The 24,075-nt window shown below is 39.8% G+C and overlaps 8 protein-coding genes across 10 annotated transcripts; 3 read left to right on the forward strand and 5 right to left on the reverse strand.

The window, feature by feature from the left end:
* Positions 1 to 979: 979 nt before the first annotated feature.
* On the forward strand, positions 980 to 4,594 carry LOC105264379 (transmembrane protein 184C). 3 transcript variants are annotated; one of them, XM_011301230.1, is made up of 8 exons: positions 1,223 to 1,571; positions 1,682 to 1,739; positions 1,933 to 2,241; positions 2,458 to 2,494; positions 2,576 to 2,853; positions 2,919 to 3,125; positions 3,195 to 3,410; positions 3,491 to 4,594. In XM_011301230.1, the coding sequence occupies exons 3-8, from the start codon at positions 1,994 to 1,996 to the stop codon at positions 3,777 to 3,779; spliced, it is 1,275 nt and encodes a 424-aa protein (XP_011299532.1). In that variant the 5' UTR covers positions 1,223 to 1,571; positions 1,682 to 1,739; positions 1,933 to 1,993; the 3' UTR covers positions 3,780 to 4,594. The 3 variants fall into 3 exon arrangements, with proteins under 3 accessions (XP_011299515.1, XP_011299532.1, XP_011299524.1); XM_011301213.1 differs by lacking the exons at positions 1,223 to 1,571; positions 1,682 to 1,739 and adding an exon at positions 980 to 1,202; XM_011301222.1 differs by lacking the exon at positions 1,682 to 1,739.
* Pex12 (peroxin 12) lies at positions 4,547 to 6,275 on the reverse strand. The gene is made up of 6 exons (XM_011301203.1): positions 5,982 to 6,275; positions 5,813 to 5,921; positions 5,535 to 5,719; positions 5,071 to 5,439; positions 4,928 to 5,013; positions 4,547 to 4,804 (listed from the first exon to the last, which is right to left on the reverse strand). The coding sequence occupies exons 1-6, from the start codon at positions 6,099 to 6,101 to the stop codon at positions 4,696 to 4,698; spliced, it is 978 nt and encodes a 325-aa protein (XP_011299505.1). The 5' UTR covers positions 6,102 to 6,275; the 3' UTR covers positions 4,547 to 4,695.
* Positions 6,276 to 6,377: 102 nt separating this feature from the next.
* Positions 6,378 to 8,800, reverse strand: LOC105264404 (transmembrane protein 165). Its single transcript, XM_011301256.1, has 6 exons — positions 8,436 to 8,800; positions 8,159 to 8,363; positions 7,832 to 8,007; positions 7,260 to 7,445; positions 7,067 to 7,172; positions 6,378 to 6,922 (listed from the first exon to the last, which is right to left on the reverse strand). Exons 1-6 carry the CDS (start codon positions 8,580 to 8,582, stop codon positions 6,846 to 6,848), a joined length of 897 nt encoding a protein of 298 aa, XP_011299558.1. The 5' UTR covers positions 8,583 to 8,800; the 3' UTR covers positions 6,378 to 6,845.
* A 186-nt stretch (positions 8,801 to 8,986) lies between these two features.
* On the forward strand, positions 8,987 to 10,378 carry LOC105264397 (uncharacterized). Its single transcript, XM_011301242.1, has 5 exons — positions 8,987 to 9,404; positions 9,462 to 9,723; positions 9,789 to 9,996; positions 10,072 to 10,201; positions 10,269 to 10,378. The coding sequence occupies exons 1-5, from the start codon at positions 9,071 to 9,073 to the stop codon at positions 10,358 to 10,360; spliced, it is 1,026 nt and encodes a 341-aa protein (XP_011299544.1). The 5' UTR covers positions 8,987 to 9,070; the 3' UTR covers positions 10,361 to 10,378.
* Positions 10,379 to 11,086: 708 nt separating this feature from the next.
* stas (Transmembrane protein stas) lies at positions 11,087 to 12,756 on the reverse strand. The gene is made up of 3 exons (XM_011301269.1): positions 12,466 to 12,756; positions 11,836 to 11,956; positions 11,087 to 11,763 (listed from the first exon to the last, which is right to left on the reverse strand). Exons 1-3 carry the CDS (start codon positions 12,653 to 12,655, stop codon positions 11,106 to 11,108), a joined length of 969 nt encoding a protein of 322 aa, XP_011299571.1. The 5' UTR covers positions 12,656 to 12,756; the 3' UTR covers positions 11,087 to 11,105.
* Positions 12,757 to 12,986: 230 nt separating this feature from the next.
* ArgRS (arginine--tRNA ligase-like protein) lies at positions 12,987 to 15,475 on the reverse strand. The gene is made up of 5 exons (XM_011301279.1): positions 15,322 to 15,475; positions 15,108 to 15,248; positions 14,794 to 15,016; positions 13,798 to 14,709; positions 12,987 to 13,716 (listed from the first exon to the last, which is right to left on the reverse strand). The coding sequence occupies exons 1-5, from the start codon at positions 15,367 to 15,369 to the stop codon at positions 13,034 to 13,036; spliced, it is 2,007 nt and encodes a 668-aa protein (XP_011299581.1). The 5' UTR covers positions 15,370 to 15,475; the 3' UTR covers positions 12,987 to 13,033.
* A 517-nt stretch (positions 15,476 to 15,992) lies between these two features.
* On the forward strand, positions 15,993 to 18,967 carry LOC105264438 (probable cytochrome P450 6a13). The gene is made up of 4 exons (XM_011301301.1): positions 15,993 to 17,620; positions 17,906 to 18,127; positions 18,215 to 18,466; positions 18,536 to 18,967. The coding sequence occupies exons 1-4, from the start codon at positions 16,711 to 16,713 to the stop codon at positions 18,700 to 18,702; spliced, it is 1,551 nt and encodes a 516-aa protein (XP_011299603.1). The 5' UTR covers positions 15,993 to 16,710; the 3' UTR covers positions 18,703 to 18,967.
* LOC105264431 (biorientation of chromosomes in cell division protein 1-like 1) lies at positions 18,730 to 23,567 on the reverse strand. The gene is made up of 2 exons (XM_011301292.1): positions 23,337 to 23,567; positions 18,730 to 22,865 (listed from the first exon to the last, which is right to left on the reverse strand). Exons 1-2 carry the CDS (start codon positions 23,466 to 23,468, stop codon positions 19,326 to 19,328), a joined length of 3,672 nt encoding a protein of 1,223 aa, XP_011299594.1. The 5' UTR covers positions 23,469 to 23,567; the 3' UTR covers positions 18,730 to 19,325.
* Between the last annotated feature and the right edge of the window lie 508 nt (positions 23,568 to 24,075).

Here is a 24,075-nt window from a genome sequence, read left to right on the forward strand (position 1 = left end):
AAATTCGAAATTTTTGTAAAAGTATCAGGAGAACATGACAATCGAGGAGCTATTCACTGAAATTTTCACTGAAAGTGAAAAATTCGAAATTTTTGAAAAAGTATCAGGGTAACATGACAATAGAGGAGTTATTCACTGAAATTTTCACTGAAAGTGCAAAATTCGAAATTTTTGAAAAAGTATCAGGGGAACATGACAATCGAAGAGCTATTCAGTTTTTAACCAATATTTCGATTGATTAGCCATTTACAAAGGAAAACATTGGAATTATTTAAATAAAAAAAATGAATGACGGCGGGATCGAACCCGGGCCGTCGGCGTGCTAGCCGAGCACGTTACCACTAGGATAACGAACTATTGCAACAATATAATTTCATTAGGGGTATATATTTTGCAAAAGTATCGGTTTAAAAAATTGCTAATTTTTCAATTTCACTGGATATCTTCTCAATTTTCAAATATTCAGTTTTTAAACAATATTTCCATTAATTAGCCATTTACAAAAAAAAAAAAATAGGAATTATTAAAAAAAAAAAATTAACGTTGGCGGGATCGAACCCCCCAGCCGTCGGCATGCTAGCCGATCACGTTACCGATAGGACAAAGCGCTCATTCTGTAAATATAATTTTATTAGTGGTATATCTTCAACATATTGAATAATTTTTTCCATTAAAATTCCACAAGATGTGGTTTCCCCCTTCCGTACGTTCTACAGTGGGCTAAATTTGAGTTAAACAAATGAAAAACAAAAAGCATTCGTACAGCAGAAAATAAAATTCACCCCGTCGACTTGATGGACACGCCAGCATTGCAATAAAAACTTGGTTAATAAAAAAAAACACCCCAGCATTGCGTGTGGCGCCCTCCCTCTCTTGGGGTGCAGTACTACGATGCAGCTGGGGTCACTCAAACCCCCAGAACTGAGCCTCTACTTTAGTCAATCCTCTCTGCTCTAAGCCATGACACTTTTCATGCTTTTTTTACTAAAGGATTTTACAGCCGAAACACCTCCACCAAATCATCATCTTACACCGGGAAGGGGAGAATTTATTTTTCATTAGAATTTATTCCTCGAATTTATGAGCAGCTTTTCGTGATTTCGCTGAGGCTGGAGGACTACGTCATCGAAGGTTAATTACCAGCATTTTTAAGACAAGTCGAGATATCCTCGGTGAATAATCAACGTTAATTGTCGTCAAACGTGAGTAATTCGGCGTTGTGTTTGATTAGAAAGGGGGAAGAGTAATTCATCTGTCATTTATCATGGTTCATTCATCAGGACTATCACTGACAGTTTAGACACAAGTGGAGGGGGAAGTCTACGTCAAAATTCGTGGGTAAAATGTTGAGTGGTTTTTTTTGCTGATCCAGTGTTTCGGCAAGTTTCAGATGAAACAATAATTGCCTCAAAGACAAAGGAATGAATCATTCTTTTCCTTTCTATTTCAATGAGTATTTTTTTAAATCGTTACATCACTAGACTCGAGGATTAATCACTTTCTCAGTAGTTTCTTTCGAATTCCCCGAGTGACCTTTCGACATCACAAAGGTTTAAAGATACTCGAGACAGGTGCGTAAATTCCACTGTTTAATCAAAGAGAAAGCGGAAGAGATTAAAATTGAATTTAATTAAATTCAAGGACAATTACTTTATACGTAATTCATCAATTTGTAATATAGAAAGTACCTCGGTGATTTGTGATAAGGCTTCGCCGAGATAATTGAAGATTACAGACATGTAAGGGACAGAATTTTATATCTATCACTGGTTGGATCACTCGTCATTCATTTAGTATCTAATTAATAAAATTGTCCTGATATTTTTTCATGTTCAGACATTACGTGGAAGGCAAAAATTCAACTGCTATAAATATTTATTTCCTCTAGGCAATTAATAACGAAAAATAATCATCGTTTAATCACTTTTGCAGGGGCGGATTAACGGGGGAACTATGTGACATTTTGATACGATTGTTTCACATGCGATAAGAAATGGCCAATATTTTTCGCCGCTGGCGAATATGGATTTTGCCAGTGCTCACAGGCCTTTATGCACTTTTGATATGTATATTAGTGCCCATATTGTTAACAAAATCCATGCAGAATGGTTTTAAAAAAGAGGATCAGGGTGCTCTTCTCGGCGGTGGATTCGCCCTTTTAGCTTTACCCATAGCTTTTTATGAAATAATCCAGCATATGATTCATTACACACAACCGAGGTTGCAGAAGTACATCATCAGGTATGCAACGGCTTTACTATTACAATTAATTTCTCAATGAATTAATTTAATAATTAAAGTCCGTACGTGCTGAATAAATGCAATTCCCCTTTACGGAATTATCCACTGAATTATCGAAGCCATGACTTATTTTAGTCTGTAATATTATTGAACGAATATCTCACGTTTTTATCACTTTAAGATAATTCTTCGTGTGTTTAATGTTTCTTACGACAGAATCCTGTGGATGGTGCCAATTTATGCAGTAAATGCTGTAAGAAAAACAAATCTGAAGTATTTATTTCTCCCGTCATTCATTGACAATAATGAAGTTCCAATGGTTTTTTCATTTCAGTGGCTAGGTTTAATTTACCCGAAAATAAGTATTTACGTGGACAGTTTGCGTGAGTGTTACGAGGCGTATGTAATATACAATTTTATGATGTACCTGTTGGCCTACCTCAACGCCGATCATCAGCTGGAGCACAGATTGGAGATGTCACCACAAGTTCATCACATGTTTCCACTCTGCTGTATTCCAGATTGGGAAATGGGACACGAATTTGTGCACATGTGTAAACATGGAATACTTCAGTACGCCGTTGTCAGGCCTTTGTCCACATTAATTTCATTGTGAGTTAATTAACGCGAATTGCATCTTCGTATCAGTAATCTTAATTTTGGTAATTGCCTTTCAGCATATGCGCCTTGAATGAAGTTTATGGGGAAGGCGAATTTCGTGGGGATGTTGCCTTCCCCTACATGATTGCTTTCAATAATTTATCCCAATTTGTGGCAATGTACTGCCTGGTACTCTTCTATCGAGCCAATGCCGAAGCTCTCGAGCCAATGAAGCCTATTGGAAAATTTTTGTGTATCAAAGCTGTGGTCTTCTTCTCGTTTTTGTGAGTTAATGCTACAATAACTGTTGTGAGAAATTATTCTTTCAATTTATTTGATCATGAATATTACAGTCAAGGTGTTCTGATAGCAATACTGGTGTATTGCGGTGTGATATCGAATATCTTTGACACTGATAATACTGATGACATTAGACATATTTCTGCTAAACTCCAAGACTTCCTTATCTGCATTGAGATGTTCCTGGCGGCTGTGGCTCATCACTACAGCTTTAGTTACAAGCCATACGTTAATTTAGCACAGGGTGAGCCCTGGTGGGATGCATTCAGGTAAAACAGGCAGGACTACGAGTAAATATTTTACATTTCAAGGGGAGTTATTTGGTTTTAAAATGATTTCATTGATTCAGGGCGATGTGGGACGTCTCGGACGTTCACAACGACATAAAAGAGCATTTCAGTGTTGTTGGTTCGTCTCTCAGTCGAAGAATTCGGGGTCGTGGAGCTTATCAACAGACCTGGGGGCACGTCAACGAGCGAACTTCTCTTCTGCCAGATCAAGTGATCCCGACAGCACACAGTGCACCTGGTGGATCGTTCTCTGGTTACACTAGTGATCCTGGACACAGTGACAATCAATTTGGCTCTGTGGAGGATCTCACGGAGCCACGTGCCAGTGGAAATAACGTAATTACGTAGCGAAGAAGACTCGTGTCGATATCAGGGAGAAATTGTACAATTGAGAGAATTCGCCGTAGAAATCCCCTGGAGATTAATTGATATTACAGATTCATTATTTTTTGATCAGTTTGTTATGGCTGTGGGCTCTCTTTTGGTGTAAGATTTTATTCCTAGAAACTGCGTTACGTATCCAGTAATTATTCTTCATCATTTTCAGCGGAGGATTTCGTGGATTTTGTAATTATTTTTTTGACAAGTCGGTCATTATTTTTTCTGTGTAATTTTAACGTAAAGAGAAGTAGTTAATATTTTGAAGGAGTGTAATTAAATGGAGACGAGTGAAGAATGGTCCATAGAGATTATTGCAACTATTCAGTGTTGTGGATATTCCAAGGAGAACAGAAAGTCTTCTCTCTCTCATTTTATTTCCATTAGTGAATACGAAATAATGCATCGCCAAATCATGTGAACCAAAAATCATTGTTGTAAATATGACACGTTTGTACTGGTCAAGAAGGGGTCATAAAAATGAGAACGTGATTGCAATATAATTATTTATACATATCTGACAGTGTGCATCTGTGATTGTCAAAATTATTAAATCGTGTGATTGTTCTGAAATATTCCGAGAACTTTATAAAAACCTCTCCATTATTTTATTGTCTAATTCCTGCTCGATTGAAAGTCAATTATTTAATTTTAAAATAAATTATGCGCGTGGAGTACTGGGAGAAGAGGAAACAGTTGCAGAGCAGCTTGCGATCAGATCGAGATAAAAATCGGTATCTGTATTAAAATATTTATTCAAAATAAAATGTATTATTTTAAGAGTATACATACATCCATTAGTTTGTTTACTAATTGTCCCACAGCCGCTGAAATTTTTTATCAACAAAATAAATAATTTTTCCCTGTCAAAAGACTGATTGAAGTATCAGTTGTAGAGACGGATCAAATCGTCTTCCTTTGCAGGATAGTGAGTCACTGGGCATTTCCCGTTTGTTTGAATCGTTAACAGAATGCATTGATAACAGAAAACGTACCTGCAGAGAGAGGAATAATCACAGACGAACGAAATATATTTTGTTAAGAAATTTTGTCGAGGGGAATTCATTCAGTTAATTAGGATTAACAATTAATGGTTGATTGATAATTATTGTACTCACCCTGAAACAGAGAGTGCAGTTGGAATGTTCGGAGATTTTATACACACTGGGCACAAGCTTTTGTACCTCCTGGCGATATCGGGTACCTGAAAAAAAATATATATAAATAATTTCTTGAGAAGTGATGGAATAATAGGACGTACTGGTGGTGGTGGTGGCACGGGGAGTGACATGAGGTTGGTGTAAAAATTCTCCTGGTTCCACCAGTTGACGAACTGCAGGAAAAATGCACCCAACTCCAGGGTTCTCGTGAATCCTCGTTGCAGTAGGTATACACCGTCGCTCGTGCTGAAACCTCCTTGTCTCAATTTACTGAGTAACTCGGAAATGGAGATCAACTCGTGGGGATGAGAGTACGTCAGAGTCATTGATAACAGGTGCAGCAGAGGAGTTGGATATTTCGACCTGTCCGAGATGTAGGAGAGATAGTAATAAAGACTAGAAATTTCTCGAATGAAATTGTAGATTCTGTGAGCCCTCACGAAGTACGTCTTCAATATTCTTTTCCACTTCTGCAATTAATATTTATTATTGATTAGCACAGGTAGTTCAAATACAGAAATTAGAACGTACAACTGAAAATGATTCGATCAATCGAATGTTTCACCTCATTTGGAATTTTGCCATCGATTTCCGCCAATTCAAACTGATTCGCCTTTGCTTTCAGATACGGATGAAGAAGGAGGAAGATTAGTGATAATGTTTCCTGTCCTTTGGATAATTTCCCTCCAGGTTTAGAGTTGACTATTGCTATCCTCTGGAGTCCATAAAATGTTTCCGAAAATGATGCACCTGAATCGAAATGTCGTTGAGGTAATCTCGATGGAATTCAGGATGAAATTTGTACACGGAAATTGCTACAATATATTACTGAAATTGTCGCACCATAATTCTTCAAATAGAACCTTTGGAGCAGTCCATGAAAAACTCCATACGCCTCATCAGACCATTGCGTCAGCCACCCATACCTTTCAGGGTTGCACGTTACTAAAAACTGATCAATCTGTTAAAAACGGTTTTCTTTTCTTCAGAATTTCGTAAAGTTTCTCCTTACAGAGAAAACTCGTTTGAATGCAGGTTCCAAAGTTGAGGCTAGAGATTCTTGTGCGACGATTTCGAAAATTGTGGGTTTCACAAGGGCTGTCCCAGTTAAATGAGCTCCTCTCTCAGCCATATTAACAATTATTGTCCATTAAAAATACTCGAAAAACACATAAACAACGCCCCAATTGTTCTTTACGAAGACAGCTCTCATCTATTATCAATTAACATATTCTAACCGCAATACTCGGCCTGCGCAGCATCATGCTTTGGCGGGAAAATTGTCAAACACCTGAATCAGCTGATTCTGTCCACTTTATTCCTTTTATTCCAAATGAAAGCTTTACAATAGATAATTTGTCCGATTTTTTAATTTTGCTCGAAAAAATGGAGAAACATCGAATTACAATTGATTTATCACTTTGGAATTTATTTCAATTATTTACAATGATTTACCATGCTTATCAGTAATTGCTGTTCAACTGAAGGAAAATTATGAAGTACAGGTACATCGATGTGAATTCCAAACACTCGTATCGGTAAGTGAATACGCCTCTAAAGATTGCACCGCAATTAATCTTTCTATATCTACAAATGTCATACGCTATTCCAGACAGCCTCGACTGCACAACATCTTGTGCCATTCATTTTTCAAGGCACAATGTCGTTAAGGAAATAAAAACAATCATTCTCAATGAAAATACAAATATAAAAATATACCATTTACACTGGATTCACGCGAATGATTTGAGTGTACTATTCAATAATACTATGGAGTGAATATTGATTTACAGTGATACGCTGCAGGAATACATATCCAGCATGACATGTTGTAGAGTACAAGTCGACTTGCATTGTGTTCTCGATTTTAAATTATCTACACGGTCTCTGTGGGGTCCATGAAGAGAGCAGTGACGGCGAACGCTAGGAAAACCAATCCTCCGATGATAGTAACTGGAAAAAATAATCATCGCGATTGAGTGCAAGAGAAATAATTAATATGTCAAGAAGCAGCTGTCTTTCTCATAATAAAAAAAATTAGAAGAAAATTTGGAGAATTCCCCGTAGATGATGCGAAAGCAATTAAAAATTGAAGACCTGTTCGAACGGATATTCTCTGCGCTATCATACGGCCACCGAGAACAGCTAGTCCAGTGCAAAACGAATGCCCAAGGATGCCACCAACGATAACTCCGTAGATGTCCTTTAAAAAAACATGAATTATTTCCATAAATAAAAGAAAACAATTTATAAATGTTAATACTCCGAGTTTAATGACTCAATAAATCACCTCTCGTGCAGCAAGAATAATGGTAGTCAGCTGTGATCGATCGCCCCATTCAGCGAGAAACGTCAGTGTGAAGGCCTGGAAGAATATTCGCGAGAGGAGCATGAGGGCTGTCGTCTTCGGAGTCTTTCGTATTACACCTGTCTCAGGGTCTTGCGTTACGATAGCAACTCCCACCTCCCTCTCCAGCTGCATGAGAATGTACTACATGAATTTTCATGTCAACATACGATAAGTGCAACGGAAGAATTCCAGAAGCAAAAATTATCAACTTTATCTCTGTCCATTCGAGGCAAATGGAACAGTTAGAAACATCATTATCTCATGACTCAATGGGGCGATTTCTACGAAGTCTTAATTGACCATTGGAAAAAATTATCAGGGAATAAAAATGTAATCCTAATGCCTTCATATTTCCGATATTATCAGAACGAGCAGTCGGATTTTACGAATTCGGTGTCATTTCGACAGAAAATAATAGCTTGAATTAAAATAAAAGAGAATTTGTTGAATTTCTTTCTGTTTCTCGATTTCCTCCATCCAATGGAGTAATGAATAATTGCAATAATAGAGACCTCATCCTCACGCCTCCTGAGATCAGACTGCACCTCCTCGAGCTCTTCCTGGCCCTCGGTGGGAGACATATAATACCCATCCCTCAGCATTTTCAACCCAAAGAGCGCGAATAAAGCAGTAGATATGTAATAGGTGTACGCTCGAGGTATAATAGTAGCGACATATCCAAAGAAAACTGTAATAAAAATTAATCTTGTAATCTCAGAAATCTTGTAATCAGTAATAAATAGCGCATATGGGTTATATCAATCTGGAATGAGAAAACTATAAATAAAAAAATCTGTTCCGCTCGAATTCTCGAGTAGTAAAACTTCAAGGACAATTACCAGAGAGTATTGTCATGAGTGCTAGTGCGCTGATTGCCCCAATAAAGACAGTGAGTCTAGGATGTCTCATGGCCATTATAGCAGCTATGAAGAAGGTTTTGTCCCCAAGTTCTGAGACAACGATGACAGAGAGGGCTGCGATGAAGGCGTGGAGAAATCCCAGGCTTCCCTGAACCGGAGTTGCCACCGTTGATTCCTCATGTTTCTTGTAAAATAATTACTCATTATTTCTTACACAAGCCGGTTGTAAATAATCGAGAAGTGAGGGGGAATTTACCGTTGATGCTACGACAATCTCGGGCTTTTCAATCTCCACTGGAGCATTTTCACCTAGTGCTGACGATACCGCACAACAAAACACTATTGATACTGTCAAGATACAGATTGGAGTCGCAGTAAAATCGAGGAGACTGCGAGGAATCATTGTTGAAATGTCAATGGCAACTCTAACCTCAAAACATTTATGGGACTTATTCACACTTCATTGGAGCACACAGGCAAACTCACGAGGGACTTCTGTTAGATTGTTCTAAACAATTTTCCTACTTGATGACTTTGTTACGTCTGTTGTGTGGGGGAGATTCACAGTGTGGAGATATAGTTTTAAGGTATCTTTTCATCACTTTACACACGCTCCAAGGACGTGGAAGCTGAGGAATTTAGCACGGGTTTACGTCGAAATTAATTCACTATTCTCCACCAATGACATCCTGGAATGTGAAATTTTCTTCTGGTGATTGGTGGAATTTTACGATTTAGCGTTAACGTAAAACGAAGAAAAATCCAAGTCCCGGGAATTCTATTGGTCGATGTCACGTGAGCTGCAGTTTCGATGGAAATGCTGATGACGAGGGGGAGTGCTCCGAATTGTTGTTTATAAAACGATCAGATGATCGGTATCGATGCAGAAATATGGGAGATTTTCAATTATACAGGCAGTATGTGGACGATCTCAGGATTTATGCGAGAGAAAATGGGATCACAGAAGTTGAAACTGAGAGGATTTTTGAGGAGTGCTTCAAGGAGTTGGAGATGAGTCGTGTTAATAAATTCCATGGGGTGTGGAAGGGGGTTAGAGTGGTCATTGGGGTAGTTTTAATAACGATTGCTTGTTTTCTGGGATTGTACAATCATCCGGCAACGCACAGTATTTTTTTGAGAAATATGCAGAGCTTCATTTATCCTGGCTTAACAGTATTTCGACAGATGGCTGTCCCCATTATCAAGAGATATCCAGCATTAACTGGTAATTATCACTGTCTCCGGTTTAACGACAATTCTTATTTTATTATATATTTTTTAGAGCTGTACGATGAATCCTGCTTGATAGAAAACCCTTTCTTCAAGGTAGCGGATATGGATTGCTGGCCTTGTAGTACTGTGCAATCAGTGCCAGATATGACGGGCTGGAACATGACTGAAACCTTTAATGTTGGAATACCCTTCGTGAGAGCTGAGAGTGACAGCAATGCGGATCTGGATAGTATTATTAATATGTACAAAAATCACTCTGATATTTTTAACGTCGACGCCAGAAGAATCTCCTCGAATAATCCTTTTTACAGGTGAGTGAAAAGTGCTGTTTATGACTAATTGAAAATGGAATTTGTTTTGAATAAATATGTTGCAGGACAATAAAAAATGTATTGGAGAAAAGACTTGACGAGAATCCATCCGAATTCCTGGATACTCATGTATCATGGAGGCTCAATCGCATGAGGCCCAGTAGAATTCTCCGAAAATTAATGCCCAAACCGTCAGGGACACCCATTTGGTGGAGTCAGAGTACAGAGAGGTACTTGTTTATTGACGAGCCCAAAGCTGGTGAATATTCCTTGGTAAGTACTCAAATTTCGATGGACTGTATTGCAACTGGAGTTCCAGTAATTTTTTTTTTAACGTCAATTTTCCAGCCAAATCCAGAATGCAGCAATGTTATCCTCAGGTCTACGAGAGGCTCAAGACTGATTAAAATGACGCCTAGTACTGAGTGCCAACGAAATTGCAGGACTTTTCTTGTTTTATTATCTCCGAGTCGTACTCGTACGTAATTATCTTATGGACATAATTGAAAGCTGTATTTTGTTCTTATTCATTTATTTATTTACAGTGTGGTACAACTGGTGGTACTGGAGACCTATGAGCCTTCCAGCAATCAACTCGACTGAAATCTCAATTAATTATCTCACGTCATTCTGTTGAAATCTTGAACGAAAAAATCGTTTCAATGTCCAATTATTTGATAAATTATTTAATGTGTTCTAGAAACTAATTATAATAAGAATCTATTTTTAGATTTTTCAAGGGTTTTTTTATTTCAGTTATTTGGAATTAGAACTTGATATCATCGCAAGTACAAAATTTTCTGGATGAATTCATTTATATCCCATACACTCACTCAAATTATCTTATCATACTTCACTGACTCAACGTTCAACGTCGATTTTCATATTTTTTTTCACCTGAGATCACGTGCTTTTGCGATTACAATTGTAACTAGACCAATCTAAATTTACCTAGGCGAATTATAATTCATTTTTCAGTAATTGTGCGCCAGGGGAGATAAAATTGTTCACATCAATCGAATACAATAATTAGGTAACACGAGAAAATTTTTTATTGTTCAACGTAAAACGAAACGAGAAGAGAATGTTCATTTAATCCGAAATACATATTTTTCTACCTAATAAATAATGTCTCGTGCTCATTTCGCTAAACTTTGTACCGAAATTTATGTGACAAGAACCTATATTTAAGGAGTCCATGTTTTATTATTATATTTTTAGAATTTAGTCAGAGATTTCCATCTCATTCTTCGTGACTGTCAATTCCCTAAAAGTATGCATTTAAGGGATGATTGGATTTCTATGGGGATGTCTCTAATTAAAGCCACTCCCAAATAAATATCGCACAATCTCTGAGAATTCGAGATGGAAATATTTAAAGTTCAGTCGAACTTGAGCCGCAGTTTCTTGAAGAATCTGTTGAAGAATTCCTTGAAGTACACAGGAACTAAAGATAGCAGAGCAAATATGCATAGCATAAGCATACTCGACCAGGACCAAGTGTCACTGGAAGACGTCAACTTGTTGAGTGTCTGGCCAGCTTGAATAGCAACAAAAGATGGTGGAGCAACCCCAAAGAATGTCCCGAGTGAGAACGGAATCATTGGAACCCCTATAACAGGACTCGCCAGATTTATAAACCAATTAGGGAGTAGTGGCGTCATCCTCAGGAACAACATGTAATTGAACAGATTGTCCCTGTGTTCTCTCACTGTCTGCGCCCACTGATTCGCTCTATCCGGGAAATACTTGAATAATAGCTTTCGTCCTAGTAACGAGGAGAGAAGATAACATAATGATGCCCCCACTGCACTGCATGTGCACACCAGGAGAAGAGCCAAGTAAAATGGGAACAGAAATCCCGAGAGAATCGACAGGAAGATCGATCCAGGTATTGCAAATGTTTGCAAGAAAATGTACGTGACGAAGACACCAGCGAGTACTTCCATGTAATAAAGCTCTTTGTATCTGTCTAAAAGTCTCCCAAGATTTTTGGCGTCTTCTATATGAAGGGGCAGTTTCATGTGTTGTTTCTCGTGTCTGGAAAGTAGAAAATATAATAATGGTGAAGGACAGGGGAATTGTCTTGACTGACGAGAATAATTATCTTACTCTTCTAATTCAGGAAAATTAGCGTAGACGTAGAGCAGTGCTGTCAATGAAGTTAAGAAAATGAGACCCACGGTGAAGAGAGCCCTCCGGGTTGAAGTCGCATCTCCAGTGCTCATGGAGTCTGAATCACAAAAAATAATCGATCAATTGGAATCGTTTTCAAATCTTTGAATAAGATATTTCCATTGGTCCACGTGTTACACTAGATCATGATACTCCATTAATAAATCATAATTAACCTCAATGTTTACTTTGACATGAAATTAATATTCAAAACATTTTCATTCCAGATATCCTGTGCCAAATAATTTCATTCAAGAAAATAAATTCACAGCATCATTGATTATTGATATTAATTACTAGTGTCCCATTGTGTGAGGAGAGGAAGTTAAAGTGTCAAGGTTAGGTAAATATGTCAGAATCATCGAGAACAACTGATTCATGAAAGAAAAATTGTATGGAATAAAAAATAAAATCTCCGAATAACAACAAAAAATATTGGACACTGCACTCCATTACGGCCACCCCATAATTTTCACCGCCTGTTTATTAAACTCAAAATTCGCATGATCATCAATTTTTGGTAAGGCGAATGCTCTTATAAAGAGAAGAATTAAAAATTTTAATTACTCAGTCGTGAATTGCGTTTGGTGGCAGTGTTCATTCTTCCGATGATTTTGCACAGTAAATTTTCAAAATAATTGCTCTTTAATTGACACTCCTCACTCGTGTCAATTTGAATGAATGTTGAATGTTCGAATGTTCCGATAACTATAAAGGCGTTACTATCGTTTATCGCGCGTACTACAGCCGACGTCATTATGAATATCGACAATTCAAATTGTAATTATTTTTTGGAGATTCCAGGAAAATTTTTCAAGACTGCAGTAGAGAAGAAAATAATTTCCGAGTTGCAGACGACCCTCTGACATTTTCTAAATGATTGATAAATTTATTCTTTTATCACTGACCCGCGATGATCGATGACCCCGATGTATCCTTATCAATTATATCAGAGTGCGCGAGATTTTTATTATAATTATTTTTACTAGGTTTATAACACACGCATAGCGCTCAAAATTAATTACAACATATATCTATTCGATTCGAACAACGAAACTGAAATAAATTCGAAGAGAAAAATAGAATAATTTGATGAAGACTGATTTTTTATTTCTTGTTGGCAGTTGTAACAAAATCACATACGGGCTACAGTTTTCAAGCCGAGAATATAAAAGCACTGTTCAAGGACAATAGCTGTGGCTTCAGCGAGTAGAATCCTTCCCATATTGACTTTAACAATTTCTCCAACACTGTTCTTCTCCAAACACCAGCACTTATCATAGAATTCAGAAAAAGCGGAGGATATCTCGTAGCAAAATTCGCAGAGGGTATGAAGATACAGGTCCTTAGTGATTTTAAGAAGAACATCAGGGAACTTAAGAAGAACTTTAGCCAATTTCCACTCCTTCTCGTGATCGAGGGTTACAGGAGTGGTCTCAATGGCTTTTTTCATCTGCTCTGGTGTGACGTTGGCAATTCGGGCTATAGACCTGATCCTCGTCAATTGGTACAGCAGATAAACTGCAGTATTTCCTTTGTCCTCCAACATCTTGTCGAAGGAGAAGACGTACTCGAGGTTGCGATTGTGGGACAAATCCGCGTACTTGATGCAGCCGTAGGCCACTGCCTCCTGCGCTGCCTTCAATTCCTCAGGACTCAGTTCCTTATCCCGTCCCTTTTCCCGGAGTTTATCTAGGGCTCTCTTGAGACCTTCATCGAGTAGATCGAGCAGTTTCACTGTATCTCCTGATCTGGTCTTGAATTTCTTTTTGTCTTCTCCGAGGACAACCCCAAATGGTACGTGACTGAATCGTTGATCTGGAGAGAATGAAAATGAAATTGTACGCAAAAGGAGAAAATCGTTTTAATGAATGTAACATTTTTTTTTAATTCACTTACGCTTGAGTATTCCAGCGCGTTTTCCACAGCTCTGAAGAAGTTGAAAGTGGACTGCCTGTCCAGCATCAGTGACATAAATTAACCAGTCGCCCTTCTCCTCCTCGAGTCGATGCTTGAGTGTCGCCATGTCGGAGGTATCGTACGTGAATCCTCCATCGGACTTGACAATCGTGAAAGGAATTCCAGTATTAGGTTTCTCCCCCCACATGATTTTCCTCCCCTCATCCTCCTCGAGGAGTCCCTTGGCCTCCAGATCCTTGACAATCACCTCCATCATCTTCTGGTAAAATGACTCGCCCCTCTCGATGATCTTTACGTCCAAGCGTTCGTACAATTTGTCGAATTCCCTCCTTGAAACGTCGCAGATCATGTTCCAGGCTTTGGTGATGTCTGGCTCGAAGGCCTGGAGTTGGACAACACAAGCGTACGCTCGTTTTTTGAATTCCTCGTCAGTGTCAAAACGAATCTTCGATTCTTTGTAGAAACCCTGAAGGTCAGAGATGGGAGGTGAGACAGTCAAATAATCCGGGAATTTTTCCTGGAGATGAGCTATTAGCATTCCGAATTGAGTTCCCCAGTCTCCCACATGATTCAGCCTCAATACGTCGTGCCCCAGGTATTCCAAAAGCCTTGCAATACTCTCGCCGATTATCGTGGACCTCAGGTGACCCACGTGCATCTCCTTCGCGATATTTGGACTGGAGAAGTCCACGATTACTCTCTGCTTGTCGACCCTGGGGGGTGGCACTCTCCCGGCCTTCAGCAGAGTCTTCAGGGCGTCTAGGCCGAAGTCTCGTTTTAGGAAGATGTTTATGTAGCCTGGACCAGCAATTTCTAGCTTCTCGATTAGTGGAGTTGGCGAGACGTTTGAGAGAATTGCATTTGCCACGTCTCGAGGAGATGTTTTTTTACCTGTTTGAAGTTTATGGAGAATTAATTGTCATGCGATACATATCAATTCTTCAGGATAACACAGAGTCAAGAATTCAGTCATACCTTGCCCTGCCAATAATTTCGAAAGTCCCATTGCGCTGTTACACTGGTAATCCCCAAACTTGGCATCCTGGCAGGTGGTAATTACGACCGGTGGATCCACCAGGTCAGGGTAAGTCTTGCTGATCGCTGCGAGGAACACAGTCTCCAGCTCGTCGTAAATACTTATCATTTGTTCTGTTTTATCTCCTAATTTAGCTTCTTTCGCTCTCACTGACTCCACGTACTGAAGAAAAAAATCGCCAAAAAAACACGAGTTGATTATTTGACGATAAACTCATACATGATCTTCACTGTTGACAAGTTTGTTAACCTACTCGTGTGAGAATGGCCACCCGGTGCTTCAGTTTCGCATTTTCCTGTTGAAGCTCAGTCAATTCTTTGGAGGAAGACGTTGTGGGCTTCAGCAGAGTCTTCAGCACATCAATCTCTTTCTTCAGCTGATCAATTTCATTTTCCTGTTGAAAAAAATCCAATTCCACTGAGCCTGCGTTCGATTGTGAAGGGAATAAAGTGCAACGAGAAAATTACCGCAAGTATGGCTCGCCTGTGGAACTCCAGCAAATCTCCTTTAGACATAATTTTAAGGGTTTTATGGTGAAGAAAAATTGCTGTCAAGTTATCCACGTGGATACACCGTCCTCGAAAGCCGGACAACGGGCCTTTTCGCTCGTTTTCGTTTTGATGACAGCCATTGGACAGCAGTGCCACTCCAAAAATTAGCGCCAATTTCGAATCCTTCAAGACTTTCAGGACGTTTCATTTTCAAATTAAATCTCGAATGTTCGAATCAAAATCGAGATTTTAAATTAAAAATCCTCAATTGCATTAATTGAAATGAGAGATTTTATTAAAAAAAATAATAATTATAAAATAATTAAAAAACGATTTTGTTTTGCTTTTGTTTATTTCATTTATAATTATTTATTTTATTTATTTTATTTATCATAATATTTTTTGGGGTGAAATTTCCGAATAATTAAAACTTCAGAAATATTACAATTTCTCTCGTTTAGACGATATTTATTATTTTTTATGAGAGAAATAAAAATAGGACACGACATTCGCTCGGAAAATTGAAATTTAAACGTCACAAATTTATCCTCCGACGGTAAAAGAATTCGATTTTTTTTGTTCGCTAATTTAAAAGTGAAATATTGGGTAATGTTTATCAATGACTCGGTATCAGTCAGTGAGAGTGACTCGACTGGAGTATTTCAGTTATTTATTCTCGCGATAAAACTGAAAGGCCAATGCTCCCGCCACTCGAAGAACTCGAAGAACTCGTCATTAGACTTGTTTTTTATTTATAATTTTGGTAGTGAGTTATATCAGCCCATCGATACTCAATGGAATTTCGAGTTGTTGTGGTGAGATGAGGCCATGAGGTATTTATTTGAGTAAAAGAGTGAACGAGAGGAAAGCGTCAATCTAGATAACGGTGTAAGAGGTTTCTCAAGGAGTTCTCCATGGCTACATGACTTCAGTCAAAGCAGTCCGTGGGTGACCACGAAAGGAAAACCATCACCCAAAAATAATTCCACAATTTTCCCCAACAATTTCATCAATCCGCGGTGTAATCCGCCGATTGAAATTCGCGCTTAAAAATTCAGTGAAAGCCACCGGCCTTGACCAATTTCTCTCGCCGATAATTACCGCGATAATGAGTGGATCATAAACGCCTGCGAATTTTCTATTGACAACACATGTCAATCGTCTCCGGGGAAGTGCGCAATTAAAACTGCGCGTAATTAAAAAAATGAAATAACTAGCTTACTCTTGTCTGGACTGAGTCATGAAATCCAAACAACATAAATATTACTGAATTGTAATTAAAGAAATGACAGATGATTGAGAGGAGAGATTGGGAGGATTCATAAGTGACCGGAAATCATTATTTTCCAAATCGAAAAAATTGAAATGGAGATTATCGCAATGAGCGAGTACCTGGCGCAGGAAGTGCTGCATGTAATTATAATTCCTGGATTAATCATCATGTCTATTTACTTGTACTTAACATCGACCTTTGACTTCTGGTTGAAGTTGAATGTACCATTCAAAAAACCAACAGTTCTCCTGGGGAATTTCGGGGATCTCCTGCTGTTCCGGAAGTCACAACCGGAAGGGATAAAAGAAATGTACAATTGGTTTCCAGAGTCGCGATATTTCGGTGTCTTCAGGGTGCGATCGCCGATTCTAATTCTACGCGATCCGGAATTGATAAAGACTATCAACGTGAAGGACTTCTCTTGCTTCATGAATAGAGGAATTCCTGTGAATTCCCAGGATTCCCTGTCGGAGCATTTATTTAATATGGAGGGAAAAAAGTGGAAAGGGATGAGATCGAAGCTGACACCCGTGTTCTCATCAGGGAAGATCAAGAGGATGTTTTATCTTCTCGTTGAGTGTCACGAGGAATTGAAAAAAGTCATTGGCACTTCTCGGGGTGTTGTCGACGTGCGTGATTTGACTGCCAAATTTACGATAGACGTCATCGGCAGTTGTGCCTTTGGCATACAGATTCGCGCCCTGACTGACGGACAATCGGCGTTCCACGAGGCCGCGAAGAAGCTGGGGAAGCCGAGTTACAAGAGCACCCTGTGGAGGATGCTGAGGACCTCCATGCCACGGCTGTATAAATTACTGGGGGTCCAGGTCATCAATCCCGAGGTCATCGCCTTTTTCAAGGATGTCGTCTCGCAGATGGTGAGGCAGAGGGAGGAAGAGGGTGGGAGGAGACATGATTTCATGGATCTCTTGGTGGAGTTGAAGAATAAAGGGAGTTTGGTGATGGATCCGGGGAATGCAGCGGATGGTGATGAGGATATCGGTGGGAAATATCAAATTATTTAATATTCCGGGAAATGGTTTTGATATACCAGAATATTCCTGTTGAGTCAAGAAATTTTTTCTAGAAATTTTATAAATCTTCTTCAAGAACTAGTTTTCCATTTTTTTTTTTAATGTTTTTAATGGGTCACTACGGAATTTGGGACAGTGTAAACAAATTTTTTCATACAAATTGTTTCTGCTCATCGTTCTTTTCGTTTTTCACTACGCCCACAGAAATGAGAATTTCTTTGAATAAAAAACGAAGTCATTCAATATTTTACAGTTCTCGACGAGAACGCAATTGCAGCTCAGGCATTCGTATTTTTCGTCGCTGGACACGAGACATCCTCGAACACAATAGCCTTTTGTCTGTACGAATTGGCGTTGAACCCGAGGATTCAGGAGAAAGTCAGAGAAGAAATCCTTAAAGAGACTGAGGGCTGCGCCGGAAAACTGACGTACGACGCCGTCCAGGAGATGAAATATCTCGATAAAGTGATCTTAGGTACCCCCACAGCCTATAATTAAAAAAAAAATCCCTGGACTGCTCAAAAAAAAATTAAATTAAAAAAAAATCAATTTTTCCATTTAGAAACCCTGAGGAAGTACCCACCAGCTCCCTTGCTCTCCAGGAGGTGCGAGTATCCTTACAAAATCCCAGAAACGGACGTGGAGTTGCCCGCGGGGATGCGAGTGGTGATTCCCATCTACGGGATACATCATGATCCCCGGCATTACCCATCACCAGAGGAATTCGACCCCGAGAGATTCAACGAGGAGAACAAATCGAAGAGAAGTCCCTACACATATCTGCCCTTCGGTGAAGGTCCTCGTAATTGCATTGGTACGTCAGTCAATGTTCAAACAATTTTCCTTGTGAAAATCACGAGTGACGTAATTTTAATTTCTACAGGAATGAGATTTGCCCTGCTGGAAACAAAAGTCGGGATAATATCGTTTTTACAGCACCACAGAGTGGAAATAAACGATAAAACCGCAGTGCCAATTAAATTCAGTCGACGGAGTCTCGTAACCACCAGTGAAACTGGTTTCTGGTTGACATTAAGTTCTCTAGAGTAATACCCCGAGTCCATTAAAAACCCTTCATTCTCATTGAATCGAATAAAAAATCTCTTTATTGACCTTTATCACCATTTTTATACATAATTACTGATTATACTCATGGCAGAAACTGAATTGTAAGAGAATAAATTAGAGAACCATCCCATGGGGATTTAAGTTATTTTTCTGGAGTTCCCATGCCCGAGATGTATAGAAATAGCGAGTCCCCGAAGAAAGCGATGAACCAGGAATAATTAATTAATAAAAAACACTTTTAACTTTATTTTATATAGAACTGTTACTGTAATTCAAATTTTCTCTCCTCGATAATTAACGCAGAAATTGGGACGCAGAAATTTCTGCAAATAAACTTCCAATTTCTTTGTTGGTTTCCAGAAACTTTACAGAAACTTCTAGGAGGGAAGTACAGGTCTAAATAAATCCGAACACTCAATTTAATTAAATATTCATGCCTAATTTACCTTCAGTTTTCGAATGTTCCTTCTACCTATGTACAAAACCGCTTGAATACCAAACGATGGACTGAAGGTAATTATCAGTAAAAAAATATAAACTCATTATTATCGATTATGGATTTAAACGACTATAGGTGATCGCCATAGTCCGTTGATTACCAGCAGCTATGGATTTGATCTTCTGCTCCTTCTGGAGGAACTTGCGAATAGTGGACGTGGCTTGTACAAATCGTCACTGGTGTACCGTTGGCTGCTGCCTCGTGGCCGACGCTCGTCCTTCAGTGATCCAATAATTTTATCACTGGTGACTGATACGTCGCTCTCTGGACTCATCGGTAGCACAAAGTTTTCGCCGTTCATTTGTGGACTCGTGGAGTTGCCACTGGGTCGCATTTTTTTGGGTCTTCCCATTTTTTTTCTCTTCGCAGATGGTTGGCCCTCTTCCTCATAAATCGTGGCCTCCAGCTTGTGCCCGTCATTATTATTATTGGAGTTGTTGAGGAGAATGTCTGATAAGGGACTGGTGGAGTACTTTCGTTTGGGCTGGGGTGGAGCCATCGCCTGGGACTCGGGGACGAGGATAGGTTTGTCTGGATGAGTTCTGAGGGATTCCTCAGTGAGGCCAATCGAGTTCATGAATTGAGTGAATCTGTTCAATCTCTCGTTGTCCACTAGGAAATAACGAACGTCCTCCTCGTCGTCTGAGAGCCCTTGAGTTGTTGATGAAGTTCCAGGGGTTGCGAGATAATCTGGAGGCTCCAGGTGCTCTTTCTTCGGTGGTTTTTCTGGTTGTTCTCGTTCTTTTTCTCGTTTCTCGTCCAATTCATCAGGAGCTGAGGTCCCTGCCTCCTCCTCGGTCCATTCAATCTCTTCTTTCACCTCAATTTTAATTTTAAGCTCTTCCCCTGAAGTGCTGGGCTTCTCCTCATGACTGCCTACAGTCTCAACACTCTTCCCAGTGCTCTCCTCATGAGTTCTATCGGAGATCATCTCCGTCAGAGATTGCCTTATCGACAATTCCATCTCTGATAACGTCGACTTGGTGTTTAATTTGGCGACAATTTCAGTGTTGAGTATCTCGTCAGCTGCCAGGATCACTTTGGAGCCCTCCTCGAGGTTCGGGTTGTACTTCGTTCCAGGGCACGGTACGTCCTCATTCTCGGCTTTCACTTCGATAATTTGCGCTCGCTCCTCATCAGCCAGAAGTGGCGACACCTTATCTTCAGCTTCTGAAGCCTCAGATACCTCAGACGCTGATGACCTACCGTCCACTGGCGATTGGTCTTTTAAATGCTCCCTCTCGATTTTCTTCCTGATCTTCATCATCTTCTTGGCCTCTGCGAAGTTCCTGGCGAATTTTGGCTTCTTTATTGCGGCCTCATTGGCACGTGAAGTGAGATCGTCACTCTGGAGTGGGCGTTTTTTCAATGGGAGACTTATCTCGCTATGACCTGGATCCACTCGTCTGGTATTTGTCTCTTCAGGTTCTTCAGTTACCTTTTCCTCTTGACTATCAATTTTTGATCCACTGGTTTCTGGCACCTGCGGATCTGCAGGCTTCGACTCTTCTGTTTGATTATCGTCGAGGCCATCTGAAGTCTCACTGTTTGAGTTGCTAGTGGTGCTGGAGTCCTTCACCAGGGAGGAGGACGAGGGCTTCGAGGATGATGTGCTGGGGCTTGAGCTACTCTTCTGGGAGCCTCTGCCACTGGATCCACTCGAGCCATCTCGGTCGGAAGATCTGCGATCGTTGGAGCCTTTCCTCAGGCTGGAGTGATCGTCCTTCGATTTTGATTTCTTCTCCTCCTTTCGTCTTTTGTCCTTGGACTCGTCACGTTTCTCTGAACGATCAGAACTCCTCGAGTCTGATTTCGAGTCCCTCTTCGAAGACTTTTGGCTGGATTTCACGTCCTGTTTCACCTCTGGCTTATCCTCTTTTTCAGATTTCGATGACTTTTTAGGATCTGATTTATCAGATTTATCAGACTTATCATTCGATTCTGATTGACTCCTACTTTTAGAATCCTTAGAGCGATGACTCTCCTCTCGTTTATTTTTTTCTTTCTCAGTTTTTGTCGATTTCGAATCTTCTCTCGATGACTTTGACGATCTGCTCTCGTGTCTTGAACTGCGAGTCCTGGACGACGAGTTCCTGCGCTTCTCCTTATCCCTCGAGGGATCTCTCTTGTCCTTTCCTTCCTTGGAGGACTTGGTGTCTTTAGAGGACTCTCTACCCTCTTTACCCAATTTCTCCTTCTCAGTCAACTCTTTCTTCTCCCTCAGCTCTCGGATTTTCTCCTTGTAGATGTCCTTCAGGTCCTTTCCCTCTTTACTGGGGGACTCCTTCGGTTTCTCCTCCTTCAACTTCGTGGGGGTGTCTTTACTCTCTTTCGTATCCCTGACCTTCTCACTCGAGTCCCTCGAATTTTCAGACTTGTCTCTCGACTTGTACTTTTCATAACCCTCAGCCTTGCCTTCACTGTGAGAAGACTTCCTCTTATCCTTCTCTCGATTTCTATGACTCCTAGACTCCCTGAATTGAGACCCCTCCTTCGAGACCTTCGACCTTTCAGAGCTCCTTTTCTCCTTGATCCTGTGTTCAATCCTCTCCATACCATCTCGAGACGACTCCTTCGACGATAAATTCGTCCTCGAGCTCCTCGTGTCACTTCCATCCTTCATCTCCACTAAACTCTCCTTCTGCTTATTTCCATCAATTTTATTATCCCTCATTTGCAGTCCACCGGAGTCATCCCCTTCCCCACGGATAGCCTTGAAATTGTCCTTCGAGAACTTGTCTTTGCTGTTCTCATCCTTCTGGATATCAGCTAGTGGAGTTGTTGGCTGATTGGATGATCCAAAATCAGTGACAATTGATAATCGAGAATCAGATGAGACTTTGCTGAGTTGTGAATCTTGATTGGAGAAATCAAAGTGATCACGCGAGAGTTCATTTGAAAAATCGAGACTGCGTGATCTGTGGCTGGTGAGCTCGGAGATGCCAGAGAGATGAGAGTCGTTGGAGATGTTGGACTCATTGAGATTCATGATGTCGATGGGCTCGAAAACGGGACTGTCCTCCTCCTCTTCTTCGTCCTCATCATCCTGCTCTCTCTCCTCTGATTGCACCGAGTCCTTGACACCTGGAGGTGGTGGGGTGTTCCCCTCGAGATCCATCGGCTCCCCCACTGACCTCTCGGCATCCTCCTCGATTTTTCCATTGCTGATGTCGTTCTCCAGGTGAGAAAAATCCTCAAGCTTCGTCTCCATCTTGACCTCGGCCTCGGACTCTCTCTTCACGGTTGAATCATTGTCCTCGAGAGGAGCCGACAAATTCGCGTCCACTGAGTCCAGGGAGATGTCCTTCAGGCTGTTTTTATCTGATTCTGGTGATACTGGATCCAAATCCTTCGGCAAGAGGTCCTTGAAACCACATGCACCGTTTTTCTCACGTCTCGGTTTCTCGAGCCCCAGGAACTCATACACCACGTCCTCCACCTGTGGCATGAAGACTGAATAGATCTTCGGGTTCACCACTTGGTCCACGATACGTTCCACACCTGTGTCCAGGTACGGACCATCGGAGATGTGTTTTCGTAGGGTTTCCCGGAGCTGATTCTTGTTCAGATCTGCACGCCAACGCTGTTTCGACAGGAACGAGTTCACCGAACTCTCCACACGAGTTCGCAGGTTCTGGTATGCTGGCTGAAAATAAATTTAGCATGATCTATGGAGCAGAATCATGACACCAGTCAAGTCGCAGAAAATAATAAAACATTGCGAAATTATTGGAATAATATCAAATTAACTGAACACTCAAAGAGTATTTTTTCTACCTCCCACATGATAATTACTTTAATTCATTAAATTATATTATTTAATTCTTCCCATAAATTCCTCCCTTTCAATTGTCATTATCTGTTAAAAAATGATCATATAATTAAAACAAAAACTGAACGAAAAAACGAAAAAACGTCTTGAACGAGAAAAGACGTTCAAAACTTTCGTGAAATGTACAAGAAAAAATGTTGAATAGAAAAACTAGTTTCAAGGTTATGAATAGTAATAAAATCCTGAGACGTGCATGCATTTGGTGTCACAATGAAAATATCGGATACACTGAGAATTTTTTAATGATGATAATAAATGTAGTGGTTGTATGAATTATTATCGCACCTTTGTGTCAACGTCAGCGATACACTCCTTCCTGAATTGATCAAAAATTCCCTGAGACTTGACTTCCCCGACGATGTGATCGATCAGCCGAGGATCACCTGGGAGTAAAGTACTTCCAAGTCCAAGATTCATGATTTTAAGTAATTGAATAATTACTGAATGTTAACACGATAAAAATGACACAGGTTAATTAACGAAACGGTGTGGGCTTTGGCATGTCGCCATGTTTGTTTGGAGAGTGGAGAAACAGCAGTAATATATAATATAGAGTACATAATGCATGTATATATGTATAACTATATATCGCTGGTAATTGTTACGAGCAGAATATGAAATTTTATTGCAATTTTTTGAGGGTGAACTGTCCAAATTGTTGAAATTCAACTTTTCAGGAATTTGACATTTAAAAAATAAATTTAAATTTATAATCTGAGGGACGAGTCTCCCAGGGTATGTAGTTATCAGTCGATAAACTAGTTCTTATATCCTCAATGTACTCAACAGTTTCTTCAGGATTTACCATGCGAAGGAATAAAACTTGTTTTCATTTTGTAAATTTATTTAAACCGCGAAACCGCGAATTGCATGAAATTTAGAATTATATTACCGATTAATTATTAATCAAGAAAATGCTTGGTTGAATATTCCCAGAATAGCGAGTCAACAATTTCCGTAAACAATTTCCGTGAACAATTTCTGTAAATAATTTTTCATTTTATTTAAACAGATGGTGAAGAGG

Source organism: Fopius arisanus, unplaced genomic scaffold, assembly GCF_000806365.1.
Source record: "Fopius arisanus strain USDA-PBARC FA_bdor unplaced genomic scaffold, ASM80636v1 scaffold00001, whole genome shotgun sequence".
NCBI classification, from domain to species: domain Eukaryota; kingdom Metazoa; phylum Arthropoda; class Insecta; order Hymenoptera; family Braconidae; genus Fopius; species Fopius arisanus.